This window comes from Ahaetulla prasina, chromosome 16, assembly GCF_028640845.1.
Source record: "Ahaetulla prasina isolate Xishuangbanna chromosome 16, ASM2864084v1, whole genome shotgun sequence".
NCBI lineage: Eukaryota > Metazoa > Chordata > Lepidosauria > Squamata > Colubridae > Ahaetulla > Ahaetulla prasina.
The window spans coordinates 6,256,988-6,273,344 of record NC_080554.1 but is presented as its reverse complement, the minus strand read 5'-3'; the positions used below and the strand labels follow the sequence as shown (position 1 = coordinate 6,273,344).

The 16,357-nt window shown below is 46.6% G+C and overlaps 1 protein-coding gene across 1 annotated transcript in view; it reads right to left on the bottom strand.

Annotated features, from left to right (window-relative positions):
- ARRDC1 (arrestin domain containing 1) overlaps positions 1-16,357 on the bottom strand; it is a 32,620-nt gene that overhangs the window by 8,756 nt on the left and 7,507 nt on the right. The window contains exons 2-3 of the mRNA XM_058159398.1: positions 13,733-13,843; positions 698-748 (exon numbers count right to left, since the gene is read on the bottom strand). Coding sequence (XP_058015381.1) covers positions 698-748; positions 13,733-13,843 — 162 coding nt within the window. The remainder of the gene's footprint in view (positions 1-697; positions 749-13,732; positions 13,844-16,357) is intronic.

The following is a 16,357-nucleotide window of genomic DNA, read 5'->3' as shown; positions in this document are numbered from 1 at the left end:
CCAAGCAATGATCCAACTTCAGACTGGGGTTTAGAACAGTTATTTCATTCTGTCCCAAAGTTAAAAGTGATCAAAAGTTGAACCACTACACTGCCTGGCCAATCAGTTTAAAGCTAACTTGTTTGTTTCTAATGCTCACATACCCTAAAAGATCGAGACAGGTTTCCACCAAGAAAATAAGAAATAAAAAAATTAAATAGGGACTGGAGGAAAAGCACTCTGGATGCGTCTGCCCTGCCCAGTATTGTAATCCTGCCCATTGCCACTGATTTCATCGAAGTCTCTGAAAACTGCAGCCAGCACTTAAATGTTTACCACCAAAATTGATCAGAGATCAAAGCGCATCATCATCTTTTAATGACCCCATAATCCCTTGCTGGGTGGAGTCTGGGTGACTGAATGGAGCTAGCAGAGCGTTTGAATGGCCGGATGCCCGTCCCGTTGCCAGTGCGGAGTTTTGTTCAGCAGATAATATTCTCATTGTGCCCAGACAGACATATATATATATCTATATCTGCCTCTACCCAGGATCGAACTCACAGCCTCCTGATTGTGAGGCGAGAGCTCCACCTCTAGGCCACCGCACCCACTCCAAATCGGAGTTCAAAGCAGCATGCGGAGAGCGAAAGTGAGAAGTGTGGAGTTCCAGTATAATCACAAACCTGTACCAGAGAACAGGAAGAAAAATCCCAAGTACCTGGCAGCAAAAAACGGAAGGGAAAGGTGTGCTCGCCAGTGGTCAGCGTCCCTGAAAAACAGAAGAGCAAAAGGAGAGAGGAGAAAGTCAGGCACTTGGTCGGCTATCCGTCAATGAGCAAACCGTTCGTGGGTTTATTTTTATTTTATTTTTTCAGATCAAGAAATGGGGGAGGAAGATGGTTTCCTTGCAGCTGTTTCATGACCCAAACTAGATAACATCATCAGTGCTAGAATGGAGTTGGGTTTATGGGAGGAGGAGGAGGAGGAGGAGGAGGAGGACTGCGGGGTCCTTGGTGCTCTCTGAGCTTGGTTGTTTTCTTGCAGACATTTCATGACCCAACTAGATAACATCATCAGTGCTAGAAGAGAGTTGGGTTTATGGGAGGAGGAGGAGGAGGAGGAGGAGGAGGAGGAGGACTGCGGGGTCCTTGGTGCTCTCTGAGCTTGGTTGTTTTCTTGCAGACATTTCATGACCCAACTAGATAATATCATCAATGCTAATGAGTGTGGGGTTTGTTGCTTATTACCATTCTACCCAGTAGTACTGATGATGCTACCTAGTTGGGTCATGAAACGTCTTCAAGAAAACCATCAAGCTCAAAGAACACCAGGGACCCCACAGTCCTCCTCCTCCTCCTCCCTGCAAACCCCACTCCCTTCTAGCACTGATGATGTTACCTAGTTTGGGTCATGAAACGTCTGCAAGAAAACCACCAAGTTCAGAGAGCACCAAGGAGCCCACAGCCCTCCTCCCCTTCCTCCTCCTCCCATAAACCCAACACCCTTCTAGCACTGATGTTACCTAACAGGGTCATGAAACGTCTGCAAGAAAGCCACCAAGCTCAGGGAGCACCCTAGCACCCCTCATTTCAACCAGGAGCTACAAATATTCTCCTTTATCCGGTATTTAAAGCTTGCTGGATGACGGAGAAAGAGGGAATCAGTCCCGATAAATTGCGATTTTCTTTTTCTCCCTCCCAAAGCATTCAGGTGTGATAAATCCATTTAGCCAGTAGATGGAGATCGGGAGTCATTGAACGGCCAGAGACAGATTAATCCAGGTTTCAGAGACTTACAGAGACAGTAGATACTGTAAGAGCTCCCTCAGCGGTCTCTAATAAAATCACCTATCAGAAAAGCTTTTTTTGAGTTTCTCCACCCATCTTCAGCGGAGAGTTAAGCGCAATGCATGGAGAAGGGGTACCCAAAAAACTCAGCGGAAACTTCCTACCAACGACCCAAAGGGCATTGCAGGATCCAGGAACGCCCTCGATCGTTCAGAAATACTACTGTAATCATTTGCAGAGGGATCAATTAGCCGCGGGCTGCAAGCCAGGGTCCAAGCTGCCAAAATTGCAAAAAAAAAAAAAAGCATAATGCAATAAAGATTATATATAACCCTCCGCAGACGATTCTCGGCTGCTTCTCGTGAAGCCGTGTGGGAAGAAGATGAGAAACGTTGAAGGCCGTCCAAGAGTGGCTAAAAACGGGGGCTTGTTTGCCAAATAAAGAAAGTCTCTTTTTTCCCCCCTTTTTTCTGGAGCAACTAAGGACGCGTAAGATTTATCTTGGCCCTCGCCGCCGTTTCTTTCTTTCTCCGTGAGAAGAGGGGGGAGAAATTCAGCCATTTGTCATTGCAAGAATTGATCATTCAAAATAGGTTCCTGGCCACCAAAGTTGCATTTCCATTTTTTTTTTTTGTGACCCTCTGTATCCTTTGAAGAGACTCCATCTCTTTCCACTTCTAACTCCAAGACTCCTGCTCAATCCCTGATATCTTCTGATTCGTTTAGTGACCGTCTGAAGTCGCGACGGCACTGGGGGGAAAAAAGCGATTTGTGATTGATTTTCAAACGACCCTTGTAGCACCCCTAGGGTCCCGCGATCAAAATTTGGGCGCGTGTACAGATAGTGTCATGCCCCTGTCGGGGTCTGAATCCAAAGGAGAACGGCTGACATGAGAGTGAGAGAGTGGATCCGTTGGCTGTGGAAGAAACTGGGGAAGGGCAAAGTCAGGCTGGGCAGAGCAGGGGAGAGGTAGAACAAGGGAGAGGGGGTTCAGATGAAGACCCTCCTCATCCTAGGCAGCGCAGGGAGGAACGGAGAAGAGAGCAACGTGGGTTGCGTGGCTTACGAGGGAGGAAAGGGAACTGATCCTCTTTACAAGGCACAGCTGCTGCTGGAGTTTAAAGGAAAGGCAAATGGGAGGGGCGGTTGTCGGGAACAAACGCTGAGTTTATCTGGGGTTTCTTTGAATCCTGGCATCCTCCCAGTGGGTTTGATTTATTGCCGTGCTACTGTCCTTGTGGAATTCCTTATTTTGCTTGCCCTGCCGGATTTATTACCTCGTCTTGCCTTTGGATTTTTTGTTAGAAGTTTTCTGCTTACAACATTTGGGGACTGAAGTATTGCCAGCCAAAGACTATGACAGGTTGGTGGAAGAGCTTTCTCTCCAGGCCGGAGGGTTGAAAGGGACATTGGGGGGCACAGTTGGCGATCATAAAGGGACTCGTATCGGTTCCCTGGCTGTGCTGCCTTTGTGTCACCCCCCCGGGTCATCACAGATAGGTCCTCGCCTTACGACCATGACAGACACCCAAATTTGTGTCACAAAGTGAAGCATTTGCTAAGGAAATTTGGCTCCGTGTTACGGCCTTAATCGCCGCAGTTTTTGTAAGTGAATTTCCACACACATTAGTAACGTGGTTTTATTTAAGCGGGTCTGGTTTTCCCCGTCGACTCGGCTGGTCCGAAGGTTGCAAAAATGGACACGGCGACCGTTGTAAATGCCAGTCCGTTCCCAAGCGTCTGAATTTTGATCGGATCGCTACAACGGTCGTAAACGTGAAACACGGTCATGAGTGGCTTTTGTTCACTGCCTTTGAACGGTCACTAAGGGAACCATTGTAAGTAGAGGACTACCTATATATACAATGGTTGCGGTGTCCCAGGGCATGCTAGGTCGTACAATGGAGTAAAATTCGCTTAGCAGCCGTCTTGCTTTATCAACGGAAATCTGGGGCTCAAATCATGGTCATTAAGTCGAGGACTACCTGTGTTTAGCCACAATTCGAGAGAAGCTTCCACTGCCGTCTTTCGGGTCCTTGTTTTGACTTCCTAGCCTAGCCTACAGCCTTGGAATTTTATAGCCGTCCTCCATCCAAACCTGAGCCCGAGCCGATCCTGCTTAGCTTCCCACCTGTTGAGTTTGCTTTGTGGAAGTGAATTTGGAAACTCGTCAACCGGAGGCATCAGACCTGTTTCCTCCAATTATACCCTTTCCCAAAAATTATTGTTTTCTCCCAGAAGGAGAAGGGAGGGCCTTAAATCCAGCTTCCACCCTGAATGTAAGTCACTGCTCCCCAGGACAAAGGGCCCAGTGTTTCTCTGCACAGAAGTATTTATTTCACAAAGGTTTTTTTTTTTCTCCAGCTAAAAATACCTCTGGGAGGGGGGGGGAAATCAGGTATTATGTCGAAAAGCCGCTGCCTTCCTTCCCCAAATGGCTGGGAAACACATTTCACCCTGCCAGCTTCTTGCAAAGTGGAGCCAAGCACATCAAGGAGAGGAAAAATAACGCTGCAAAACTTTGCAGAAAACAAGAGAGACAATTCTTCCCTCCTTTTTTCCTTTTTCTCTTCCTCTCCCCTTAGTGCGAAACAATGCAACAGTTTCTGGCTCGGCCCAGGAAGAGAAAACCAGCATGACTTGCAAATTTGCTTCTCACCATTGAAGTATTAGAAGGCCAGATCCCGAAGAGGAAACTCAAATACTTTGGCCACCTAATGAGAAGGAAGGACTCCCTGGAGAAGAGCCTCATGCTGGGAACGATGGAGGGCAAAAGAAGATAGATAGATAGATAGATAGATAGATAGATAGATAGATAGATAGATAGATAGATAGATAGATCGATCCAAGAGACTCCTGCGAGTCCCTTGTATTGCAAGGCGATCCAACCGGTCAGTCCTAGAGGAGATCCAACCCTGACTGCTCTTTAGAAGGCCAGATCCTGAAGAGGAAACTCCAATACTTTGGCCACCTAATGAGAAAGAAGGAAAGACTCCCTGGAGAAGAGCCTCATGCTGGGAACGATGGAGGGCAAAAGAAGATAGATAGATAGATAGATAGATAGATAGATAGATAGATAGATAGATAGATAGATAGATAGATAGATAGATAGATATATCCAAGAGACTCCTGCGAGTCCCTTGTATTGCAAGGCGATCCAACCGGTCAGTCCTAGAGGAGATCCAACCCTGACTGCTCTTTAGAAGGCCAGATCCTGAAGAGGAAACTCCAATACTTTGGCCACCTAATGAGAAAGAAGGAAAGACTCCCTGGAGAAGAGCCTCATGCTGGGAACGATGGAGGGTAAAAGAAGAAGAAGGGGACGGCAGAGGACAAGGTGGCTGGATGGAGTCACTGAAGCAGTTGGCGTGAGCTTCAATGGACTCCAGACGATGGTAGAGGACAGGAAGGCCTGGAGGAACATTGTCCATGGGGTCTCGATGGGTCAAACATGACTTCGCAACTAATGATAGAGAGAGAGAGAGAGAGAGAGAGAGAGAGATTAGATAGATAGATAGATAGATAGATAGATAGATAGATAGATAGATAGATAGATAGATAGAGATAGATAGATGATAGATAGATAGATAGATAGATAGATAGATAGATAGATAGATAGATAGATAGATGATAGATAGATAGATAGATAGATAGATAGATAGATAGATAGATAGATGATAGATAGATAGATAGATAGATGATAGATAGATAGATAGATAGATAGATAGATAGATAGATAGATAGATAGATAGATAGATAGATAGATAGATGTGTGCGTGTGTGTCTGAGAGAGAGAAATAGAGAAATAGAGGAATAAATAGATGGATATATATATAGGAATGGAGCATAGGTACATGATCAATGATAGATAAATAATAAACAGCTGGGTAGATAGATAGATGGATGGATGGATAGAAGAGAGAGTTGAGTGAGTGAGTGTTTGTGTGCGTGTGTCCTTGACTTGCAACCACCATTCAGCAACCAGGGGATTGGGGTGTGTAGAGCAGAGGAATTTATGGCTGAGTCATCAGAGGACAAAGAAAAGCAAGAAAAAGAGAGAGAATTGGACGGAATGGAGCGAGAAACCGGTCCAGCTGCTTTTTTTTTTTTTTTTAAGACTTTGTAACCTCCAAGGGGACAGGGTGTGTGTGTTTCTTACACACACTGCCTTTCTTTCAACACCCTTTTGCAGCTGGTCCCCCTCGCTGAAAACCTGCATGTTCATTGCGCCACTTCTCTTTCTAAAAAAAAAGCCCTCAGGGCTAGTCAGAATAAAGTAGGACCCACCAGTGGGCAAATTTGCCATGATTTGCACCTCATTCCTCACCTGCCCCTGAAGGGCATTTGGGTGCAGCGATCAAATTCTCCTCTGTTTTTTTTAAAAAATCCCATTTTCTAGCCTTAACAGAGTGGGAAGGGGTCTTGGAGGTCATCTAGCCCAACCCCCTGCTCAAGCAGGAGACCCTACACCGTTTCTGACAGATGGCAGTCCAGTCTCTTCTTGAAAGCCTCCAGGGATGAAGCTCCCACAACTTCTGAAGGCAACTCCTGTTCCATGGGTTGATTGTTCTCACGGTCAGGAAATTCCTCGTTATTTCCACGTTGAATGTCTCCTTGGTCAGTTTCCATCCATTATTCCTTGTCTGGCCTTCAAAGCTGCTTTGGAAAACAGCTAGACCCCCTTCCACCTCTCTGTGGCAGCCCCCTCAAATATTGGAAGACTGCTATCCTGTCTCCCCTGGTCCTTCTCTTCACTAGAGTAGCCATGCCCAGTTCCTGCAACCGTTCTCCATATCTTTTAGCCTCCAGGTCTCTTAGTCCAAGCCTCCCACAAAAGCAGAAGACCCTTCACCATTTCTGACAGATACCAGTCCAGTCTCTTCTTGAAAGCTTCCAGGGATGAAGCTTCCACAACTTCCGAAGGCAACTTCTGTTCCATGGGTTGATTGTTCTCACTGTCTCCTTCTTTCTAGGTTGAATCTCTCCTTGTTCAGTTTCCATCCATTATTCCTTGTCTGGCCTTCAAAGGTGCTTTGGAAAACAGCTTGACCCCCTTCCTCCTCTCTGTGGCAGCCCCCTCAAATATTGGAAGACTGCTATCCTGTCTCCCCTGGTCCTTCTCTTCACTAGAGTAGCCATGCCCAGTTCCTGGAACCGTTCTTCGTATCTTTTAGCCTCCAGGTCTCTTAGTCCAACCCTCCCACAAAAGCAGAAGACCCTTCACCATTTCTGACAGATACCAGTCCAGTCTCTTCTTGAAAGCTTCCAGGGATGAAGCTTCCACAACTTCCGAAGGCAACTTCTGTTCCATGGGTTGATTGTTCTCACTGTCTCCTTCTTTCTAGGTTGAATCTCTCCTTGTTCAGTTTCCATCCATTATTCCTTGTCTGGCCTTCAAAGCTGCTTTGGAAAACAGCTTGACCCCCTTCCTCCTCTCTGTGGCAGCCCCCTCAAATATTGGAAGACTGCTATCCTGCTCCCCTGGTCCTTCTCTTCACTAGAGTAGCCATGCCCAGTTCCTGGAACCGTTCTTCGTATGTTTTAGCCTCCAGGTCTCTTAGTCCAACCCTCCCACAAAAGCAGAAGACCCTTCACCATTTCTGACAGATGCCAGTCCAGTCTCTTCTTGAAAGCTTCCAGGGATGAAGCTTCCACAACTTCCGAAGGCAACTTCTGTTCCATGGGTTGATTGTTCTCACTGTCTCCTTCTTTCTAGGTTGAATCTCTCCTTGTTCAGTTTCCATCCATTATTCCTTGTCTGGCCTTCAAAGGTGCTTTGGAAAACAGCTTGACCCCCTTCCTCCTCTCTGTGGCAGCCCCCTCAAATATTGGAAGACTGCTATCCTGTCTCCCCTGGTCCTTCTCTTCACTAGAGTAGCCATGCCCAGTTCCTGCAACCGTTTTCCGTATCTTTTAGCCTCCAGGTCTCTTAGTCCAACCCTCCCACAAAAGCAGAAGACCCTTCACCATTTCTGACAGATACCAGTCCAGTCTCTTCTTGAAAGCTTCCAGGGATGAACTTCTGAAGGCAACTTCTGTTCCGTCAATTGTTCTCACGGTCAGGAAGTTTCTCTTTATTTCTCAATCGCCTATTGCAAGCGAGTCCACCAATTGCTCTCTTTCTTTCTATTCCGTTATCATTTTTAGCCGCCGTCTGTCCGCGGTAGGAGGAAGGCGAGGGTTAGGGGTTTCCACGTATTTCCAACCCGTACGATCCTGAGATTTCTTTTGCCAAATCTTTGCTGATGCGAAGTATTAGTACAGCTTTATAAAGCCTTCGGAAGGCCACATCTGGAATACTGCATCCAGTTTTGGTCGCCGCATTACCAAAAAAAAAGGATTTTGAGTCTTTGGAAAAAGTGCAGAGAAGAGTTGCAGAGCAACTAAGATGATTCAAGGCCTGGAGGCAAAAACATATGAAGGACGGTTGCAGGAATTGGGTTTGGCCGGTCTAGAAAAAGAAGAACTAGGGGTGACATGATAGCGGTCTTCCAATATTTGAGGGGCTGCCACAAAGAGAAGGGGGGGTCAATTACTTCCCAAAGGACCCGAAGGCAAGACAAGAAGCAATGGATGGAAACTAATCAAAGAGAGAAACAATCTGGAATTAAGGAGAAACTTCCTAACAGTGAAGACAATTAACCAGCGGAACTGCTTGCCACCGGAAGTTGTGGACGCTCCACCACTGGAGGTTTTTAAGAAGAGACTGGATAACCACCCGTCTGAAATGGCATAGGGAGCAGGGGGTTGGACTAGAAGACCTCCAAGGTCCCTTCCCTGCTCTATGATGATTGATGCTGTTGATGCATCTTGTTTTATCCTACAGGATTTAGAGTTTAAGCGGTAGGGCTTTGTTTCATTTCCTCCCCCCACCCCACCTTCATTCATAACTTGCTTTTTTCTGTTGTGTCTCGTCCGATCTCACCGCAGCCGGGGCCTTCTTATCTGCTTCCGAACACGGAGGAATGTCCTAGTATGCCTCCCGGCCCCAGCCCTGGCTCCATGCCCAGACAGGCTGAGGAGGAAGAAGTACCTCCAGCCCCCAGCTCTGGCTCCATGCCCAGGCAAACGGAGCAACTAGACCCCTCCCCCTCCCCCACAGCATGTGAACCTGAGGAAGGTCAATTGCAAACAGCTGCCAACTGGAGTGACCCTCGCGTCAGAAGACTTGATAGGCGGAGGCAACAGAAGGAAGGGAGGGGCAGGCCTGGATAAGTGCTGAGTCATGGAGCCACACCCCATGGCCTATATAAAGGACCTGCTTTCTGGCATTCTCTGAGTCAGGCAAAGTCTAAACATATCTTGCTGAAGTCACTTTCTGGTCTCCTGCCTGCCTTGAGGACTTTGCTAGGACTTTGGCAGAGCTGCAGAGGCACACCTGATTCGGATTTCCCTGACCCGGCCGTCAGCGGAGGAGTGGGACACGACATTTTCACGCTGTTGTTGTTTTTCTTTGCCTCTGTCCTACCTACCCCTCCGATGGCAGCCGGGACAGAAAAATGTTTCCTGAGTAACATGTATTAAATAAATAAGCTGAGTCTGGTGAAGTCATCTATCAAGTCCAAAGGACCATTTTCTTAGTGGTTGTTTTGTTTTGCTATCAGACTGTTATCTTTTACATAACCACTAATCTGTTTGTCTAGCAGTGGCCGGTGAAGAAGAAGAAGAAGAAGAAGAAGAAGAAGAAGAAGAAGAAGAAGAAGAAGAAGAAGAAGAAGAAGAAGAAGAAGAAGAAGAAGAAGAAGAAGAAGAAGAAGAAGAAGAAGAAGAAGAAGAGGAGGAGGAGGAGGAGGAGGAGGAGGAGGAGGAGGAGGAGGAGGAGGAGGAGGAGGAGGAGAAAGAGAAGGAGAAGGAGAAGGAGAAGGAGAAGAAGAAGAAGAAGAAGAAGAAGAAGAAGAAGAAGAAGAAGAAGAAGAAGAAGAAGAAGAAGAAGAAGAAGAAGAAGAAGAAGAAGAAGAAGAAGAAAAGGATAATTGGAGGGTCTTTGGTACTCTGTGAAGTGGTTGTTTTCCTGCAGACCTCTCCTTACCAAACTAGGTAACCTCATCAGTACTACTAATGAGTGGGGTTTGCTCTCTGAAATTTCTTGTTTTATCTCCACAGATTTAACAAGCTCTAACTCTGCTCAGCTCCCAAACTTAAGAGCTAAGACAAGGACAACCGCACGTTGCCTCTTGCAGACACATCTTAGATCTGGGATCTTAAAAAAAATATATTCTAGGTGGCTACCAGAAGGACAGGAACCCCCTGTATGAATCTGCCCTCCCTTTCGGAGCAATTTTAAAGCTGTGCGTGACCTAATCGAGGGTGGGTGAACTGCTGACCCGAATCCGTGTTTCTCCTGTTACGGCCAAGACGTCCTGGTTGCTAGGTGCACGATTCATTTCACCTTTACCGTCAACGGGGCAGGAAGGTGACGTCAAATGGAAAAAACAGGAGCCAGGAGGTGACAGGTATGGTCCTAAGCACGCTCAGACTTTTATGTTTCCTGCTTAGATGGCGGGAGGGGGGGTGGGGAGAGGGACCGTCTTTGCTCTCTGCAGCCTGGGTTGCAAAATTGAGGAGATTGGCTGAGCAGCTAGCTAGTCCCTGGGTGTGCAGCAGAAGACACTAGCAGGAACGTCAAAAATCTCAAGGGCCTGTTGCATGCCTGCATTGGGTGGAACGCTCTCTCAGTATGCAGAAGATCTGCCCGAATTGAAATCCTGGGTAGAACTCCTAACCTTGAGGTCAAGGCCCTGAATTTTTTCCACTCTTTTTTGAGCCACAGCCTTTTGGGTTGTTCTTTCCAATAAAGGAGAACGTTTGTAGTTTAGGGAAGGGAAGAGAAGGGAAGGGAAGGGAGGAGGAGGAGGAGGAGGAGGAGGAGGAGGAGGAGGAGGAGGAGGAGGAGGAGGAGGAGGAGGAGGAGGAGGAGGAGGAGGAGGAGGAGGAGGAGGAAGACTGTGGGCTCCTTGGTGTCCCTGAGCTTGTGGTTTTCTTGCAGATGTTTCATGACCCAACTAGCTAATATCATCAGGGCTAGAAGGGAGTGGGGTTTCCAAAGGTGGGGGGAGGAGGAAGAAGAGGAGAAGGAGAAGAGGAGGAGAAGGAGGAGGAGGAGGAGGAGGAGGAGGAGGATGAGGAGGAGGAGGAGGAGGAGGTGGAGGAAGACTGTGGGCTCCTTGGTGTCCCTGAGCTCGGTGGTTTTCTTGCAGAGGTTTCATGACCCAACTAGGTAACATCATCAGTGGTAGAAGGGAGTGGGGTTTATGGGAGGAGGAGGAAGAGGAGGATGTAACGTTAGAGACACCACCACTTCTTCAATTCATTGATCTGGTCTTTTTAGTCTGAAAGTTTCCCTCAACCAGTCAAGTCTCCCAGTTGCTTGGTTGCTTGGTTGAGCCACCTACTTCCATGTGCTTCATGAGGATAGTGTTACACATCTCTTGGACTGTGTAGAATGGCTAAATGGTCTTCATTTATTACTCTTACAAAATGTAATATTGCAGCCTCCTCCTCTCCTTCCTCCTTTCTCTTTCTTTTCCTTTCTCTTTTCCTTCCCTCCTTTTTCCTCCTCTTCTCCTTCCTTGTTTCTCTTCTCCTTTCTCCTTCCTCTTTCCCCCCTCCCCCTCCTCTCCTATACCTTCTTTCTCCTTTCTCCTTTCTCCTCTTCCTCTCCTTCCTTCTCTTCTCCTTTCTCCTGCTCCTTTCTCCGTCCTCTTTTTCCTCCCCCTCCTCTCTTTTCCCTCCTTTCTCCTCTTCCTCTCCTTCCTTGTTTCTCTTCTCCTTTCTCCTGCTCCTTTCTCCTTCCTCTTTTTTCCTCCCCCCTCCTCCTCCTCCCCCCAAGCGATCTTAAAATCCCTTTTATGTTAGCTGAATTTTGCAAACAAGCTCAGATGCATCTAGCTTTGTTCTGGACTGGGGCAGGGAAGCCGAAATGGGAGGCTTTTGGAGATTAGGGGAGAGAGAGGAGTGGCAAATCCTGAAGCCAGGGTCACTGTGGACCAGGGTGTGATTTTCCCACCCCTACTCCACCCTCCCGCTCGGAATTCCACAATACCCAGTTTGTTCCTAGGCACTTTGAACTTTATGCAGAGAAATCTGGCGGCTTTCTTTCCAAGCGAGGAAACTGCAGCTGGAGACTTGGCTGGGTATCCGATTGGAAAGTTTCCCTCTCCTCATTATTTTGTGCTGGTTCTTTCAGATAATCTTCCTGAAGGACGGCCTACTTTCTCTCCCTCTCCCTCTCCCTCCTCCTCCTCCTCCTCCTCGTCCCCCCCCCCTCTCTCTCTTAATCTCTCAATCTCTCTCTCTCTCCCACAACTCCTGCTAAATCTTAACCTGCCTTCTTCAATTAATGGCAGAGCGTGTAAAACACAGCCGATGGCTTACAAGGGTTGTGGGGGGGGGAGCCCCAGTGTGGCTGAGTGGACAAATTGTACAACCCTTCTCAACAAAACAACAACCCTGTCAGGCGGGTTGGCCTGAGAGAGGGGGGACTGGCCCAAAGTCATCCAGCTGGCTTAAAACGTACCTATATTTCCGCGCGGGACTGGCATAGAATTTTTAGATGTTTTTATGGGTTTTTAATTTTTTTTTAAATTAGTTTTTGGGGATTTTAAATGTATTTTAAATTTGGCCCAAATTTGAATAACTTTGAAACTTATTCAATAACAGATAACTGTTTTATCTGTATTGTATTTGATTGTTGTTTTTATTTGGCTGTTCACCGCCCTGAGTCCTTCGGGAGAAGGACGGTATACAAATTAAAATATTATTATTATTATTATTATTATTATTATTATTATTATTATTATTATTATTATTATTATTATTATTCGTGCCTAAGGCAGGACTAGAATTCACGTTTTCCTGATGATTGACTCAAAGTCACCCAGGTGGCTAAGGCGGGACTAGAACTCACCGTCTCCTGGTGATTGGCTCAAAGTCACCCAGCTGGCTTTCATGTCTAAGGCGGGACTAGAATTCACCGTCTCTTGGTGATTGGCTCAATGTCACTTAGCTGGCATTTATACCTAAGCCGGAACTAGAACTCACCATCTCCTGGTGATTGGCTCAAAGTCACCCAGCTGACTTTCGTGCCTAAGGTGGGACTAGAACTCACCGTCTCCTGGTGATTGGCTCAAAGTCACCCAGCTGACTTTCGTGCCTAAGGTGGGACTAGAATTCACCGTCTCTTGGTGATTGGCTCAATGTCACTTAGCTGGCATTTATACCTAAGCCGGAACTAGAACTCACCATCTCCTGGTGATTGGCTCAAAGTCACCCAGCTGACTTTCGTGCCTAAGGTGGGACTAGAACTCACCGTCTCCTGGTGATTGGCTCAAAGTCACCCAGCTGACTTTCGTGCCTAAGGTGGGACTAGAATTCACCGTCTCTTGGTGATTGGCTCAATGTCACTTAGCTGGCATTTATACCTAAGCCGGAACTAGAACTCACCATCTCCTGGTGATTGGCTCAAAGTCACCCAGCTGACTTTCGTGCCTAAGGTGGGACTAAAACTCACCGTCTCTTGGTGATTGGCCCAATGTCACTTAGCTGGCATTTATACCTAAGCCGGAACTAGAACTCACCATCTCCTGGTGATTGGCTCAAAGTCACCCAGCTGGCTTTCATACCTAAATTGGGACTAGAACTCACGGTCTTTTCATGATTGGCCCAAGGTTACCCAGATAGCATTCATGCCTAAACTGGGACAAGAACTCACAGTTTCCTGGTGATTAGCCAGCTTTCATGTTTAAACCAGGACTAGAATTCACTATGTCCTGGTGACTGGCCCCATCACCTCAAAATTCCCAGCTCTCCACCAAATAATTCTCTTTCTGCTAGCCAGGCCAACCCAAGAAAGAAAATTAAGAAGTTAAGCAACTTCTGGTTCAAACAGAGCCTGAAGAACAAGCAAGCCAACCTAACACGTCTTTCTTCTTTAGCTTCACCTCCAAAATATTTGCTTCCTTCTTACCTTTATCTGCCAGGGACAGCGTGGTATTGAAATACTGCTCTTCCACCGTCCATGCCGTGTCGTTTATCTTGCTGGACACTCCACAGGAACCCACGCAGCTCACTTTGATGGCTAGAAGATGAGATAGAGGAAGGATAAATGGTTGGGGGCGATTCATTAATCCAAATGTTTGTTTCATTTCTCTCCCACCTTTATTATTTTTATAAATAACTCAAGGTGGTGAACATATCCAACATACTTCCTTCCAATTTTCCCCACAACAACAACCTTGTGAGGTGGGTTGAGCCGAGTTGAGGGAAGGATTGGCCCAAAATCTACCAGTTGGCTTTCATGACTAAGGCAGGACTAGAACTCACCATCTCCTAGTAATCGACCCAAAATCACCCAGTTGGTTTTCATGACTAAGGCAGGACTAGAACTCACCATCTCCTAGTGATCAACACAAAATCACCCAGTCGGTTTTTATGATTAAGGTAAGACTACAACTCACCATCTCCTAGTGATCAACACAAAATCACCCAGTTTTTTTTATGATTAAGGTTGGACTAGAACTCACCATCTCCTGGTGAGTGACCCAAAATCACCCAGTTGGTTTTCATGACTAAGGCAGGACTAGAACTCACCATCTCCTAGTGATCGACCCAAAATCACCCAGTCGGTTTTTATACCTAAGGCAGAACTAGAATTCACAAAGTCTTGCTTTCTAGCCCTGGTGCCTTAATCGTTAAGCCAAACTCTCTTCATTTCCTGTCCTTTTGACTAGAAAGGAAATTAAGAAACTGTTAACACTTCCTTTGCAGGCTGTTTCTCCATCTTCAAATGTTTTTATTTTTGTTTTTAATCGTTAAAGCGGGGGGACCCTCTTCTCCGTGCTAAACCAAAATCAAGCCATGTACTGAGTCCACCACGGGATGAAAGAACGGACGATCTCCAAATGGTCCATCTTCCCTGTGATTGAAGGGGAGCAGGCGCAATTTAATGCACGCGGGGGAACCATGATTCTTTCTACTTAGTTTTTAATGGCCTTGCCATACAAAGGAAATTAAAATCGGATTTAAGTCTTCATCGCGGCTCCAGCCAGTCTCTTCTGGAGTATCTATCACAGCATTCAAAGGGCTAAATTAGATGACCGCAGGTTACGCACCTGAGCTACAAGCCCCATCGTCTTACAGGAAGCTCCTTGGCCATATATATATATATATTAATGTTCTATGTGGATCTCCCAAGAAGCAATGGGTGGAAACTAATCAAGGAGAGAAGCAACCTAGAACTAAGGAGAAATTTCCTGACAGAGAACAATGAATCAGTGGAAGAAGTTGCCTCCAGAAGTTGTGAATGCTCAAACACTGGAAGTTTTTAAGAAGAGATTGGATAACCATTTGTCTGAAGTGGTGTAGGGTCTCCTGCTTAAGCAGGGGGTTGGACTAGAAGACCTCCAAGGTCCCTTCCAACTCATTCTATTCTATTCTATTCTATTCTATTCTATTCTATTCTATTCCATTCCATTCCATTCTATCCTACTCTATCTTCTGTTTCTATTCTATTCTATTCTATTCTATTCCATGCGGCGTTCCAGGTGTGGTCTTACCACTGAAAACTACAACAATGACCCCCAGCCTCTGTTGACAGAAAGGGAATGGCACTGCCAATCACAGAGAAACTACTTTTAAACTAAAAAACCGGGAGTAAATTATATCCGGAAACCTCATTTTCAAACCTTTTCTCCCAGCGAAGGGCGGAACCTGAGATTTATACTTCTACCATCCGTCAAGGCGACAACCGAGGGGGAATTGTATTTCAATCCCTCCCACGTCTGTGAAATCACAAGACAGTTCTGTCAGCAAAAATCTAGTTCCAGGGATTCAACACAGTGTGGTTTGCACATTGCAGCCCGCTGGAGCTAACCACGGTTTACTGGAATAAGCCCCAATCAAGGAGGTTCATGCCACACCCCGAAAGCAAAAATCCCCATTTTGACAGCGCGACAATCGAATTCTCCGCGGGTGGAGGAATGCCCTCCGCGTTGGGTGGTGTGACCGTTTCACAGAGGAGGGATAAAAGCCGAAGGTAACACAATGGGTTGAAGGAACACACCGCAGGGAATCCTCGAGTTAGAGACCGCAACTCGCGACAACCAACTCGCTACGGCCAACTCGCCACAGTCAAACTCATGGCGGCCGACTTACCACGGGACCAGAGTTCCACGAATACGGAAGCCATCGTGGACTAGAATCATTCAAGAAAGGACAAGGAGGGACAGAATGAAATGGGAACGAAATGTGAACTATTAAACTAATTTTTAAACGGTTTTAAATAATTCCATTGATTTGTTGAGTTGCCCTGCAGTGAGTTGGCCGGGGACAGTTGTCCCATTCCACATCTAAGACTATCCCAAAGAGCAGCTGGAGTTAGTTTTTCCTTGAAGAGGTTTCCCTTCTCTTCAGTTCTGACCCAGTCTTCAGCCAGAACTGAGGAAGCTTCTTGGGTGAGAAGCGAAACCTCTTCAAGGAAAAAACAACAAGAAGTTTGGGACAACCATGACCTAGATGACAGAGAACTGAGGGAGAGACAGAGAGAGAGGGAGAGGGAGGGAGGGACAGAGAAAGGGGGGGGGAGAGAAAGAAA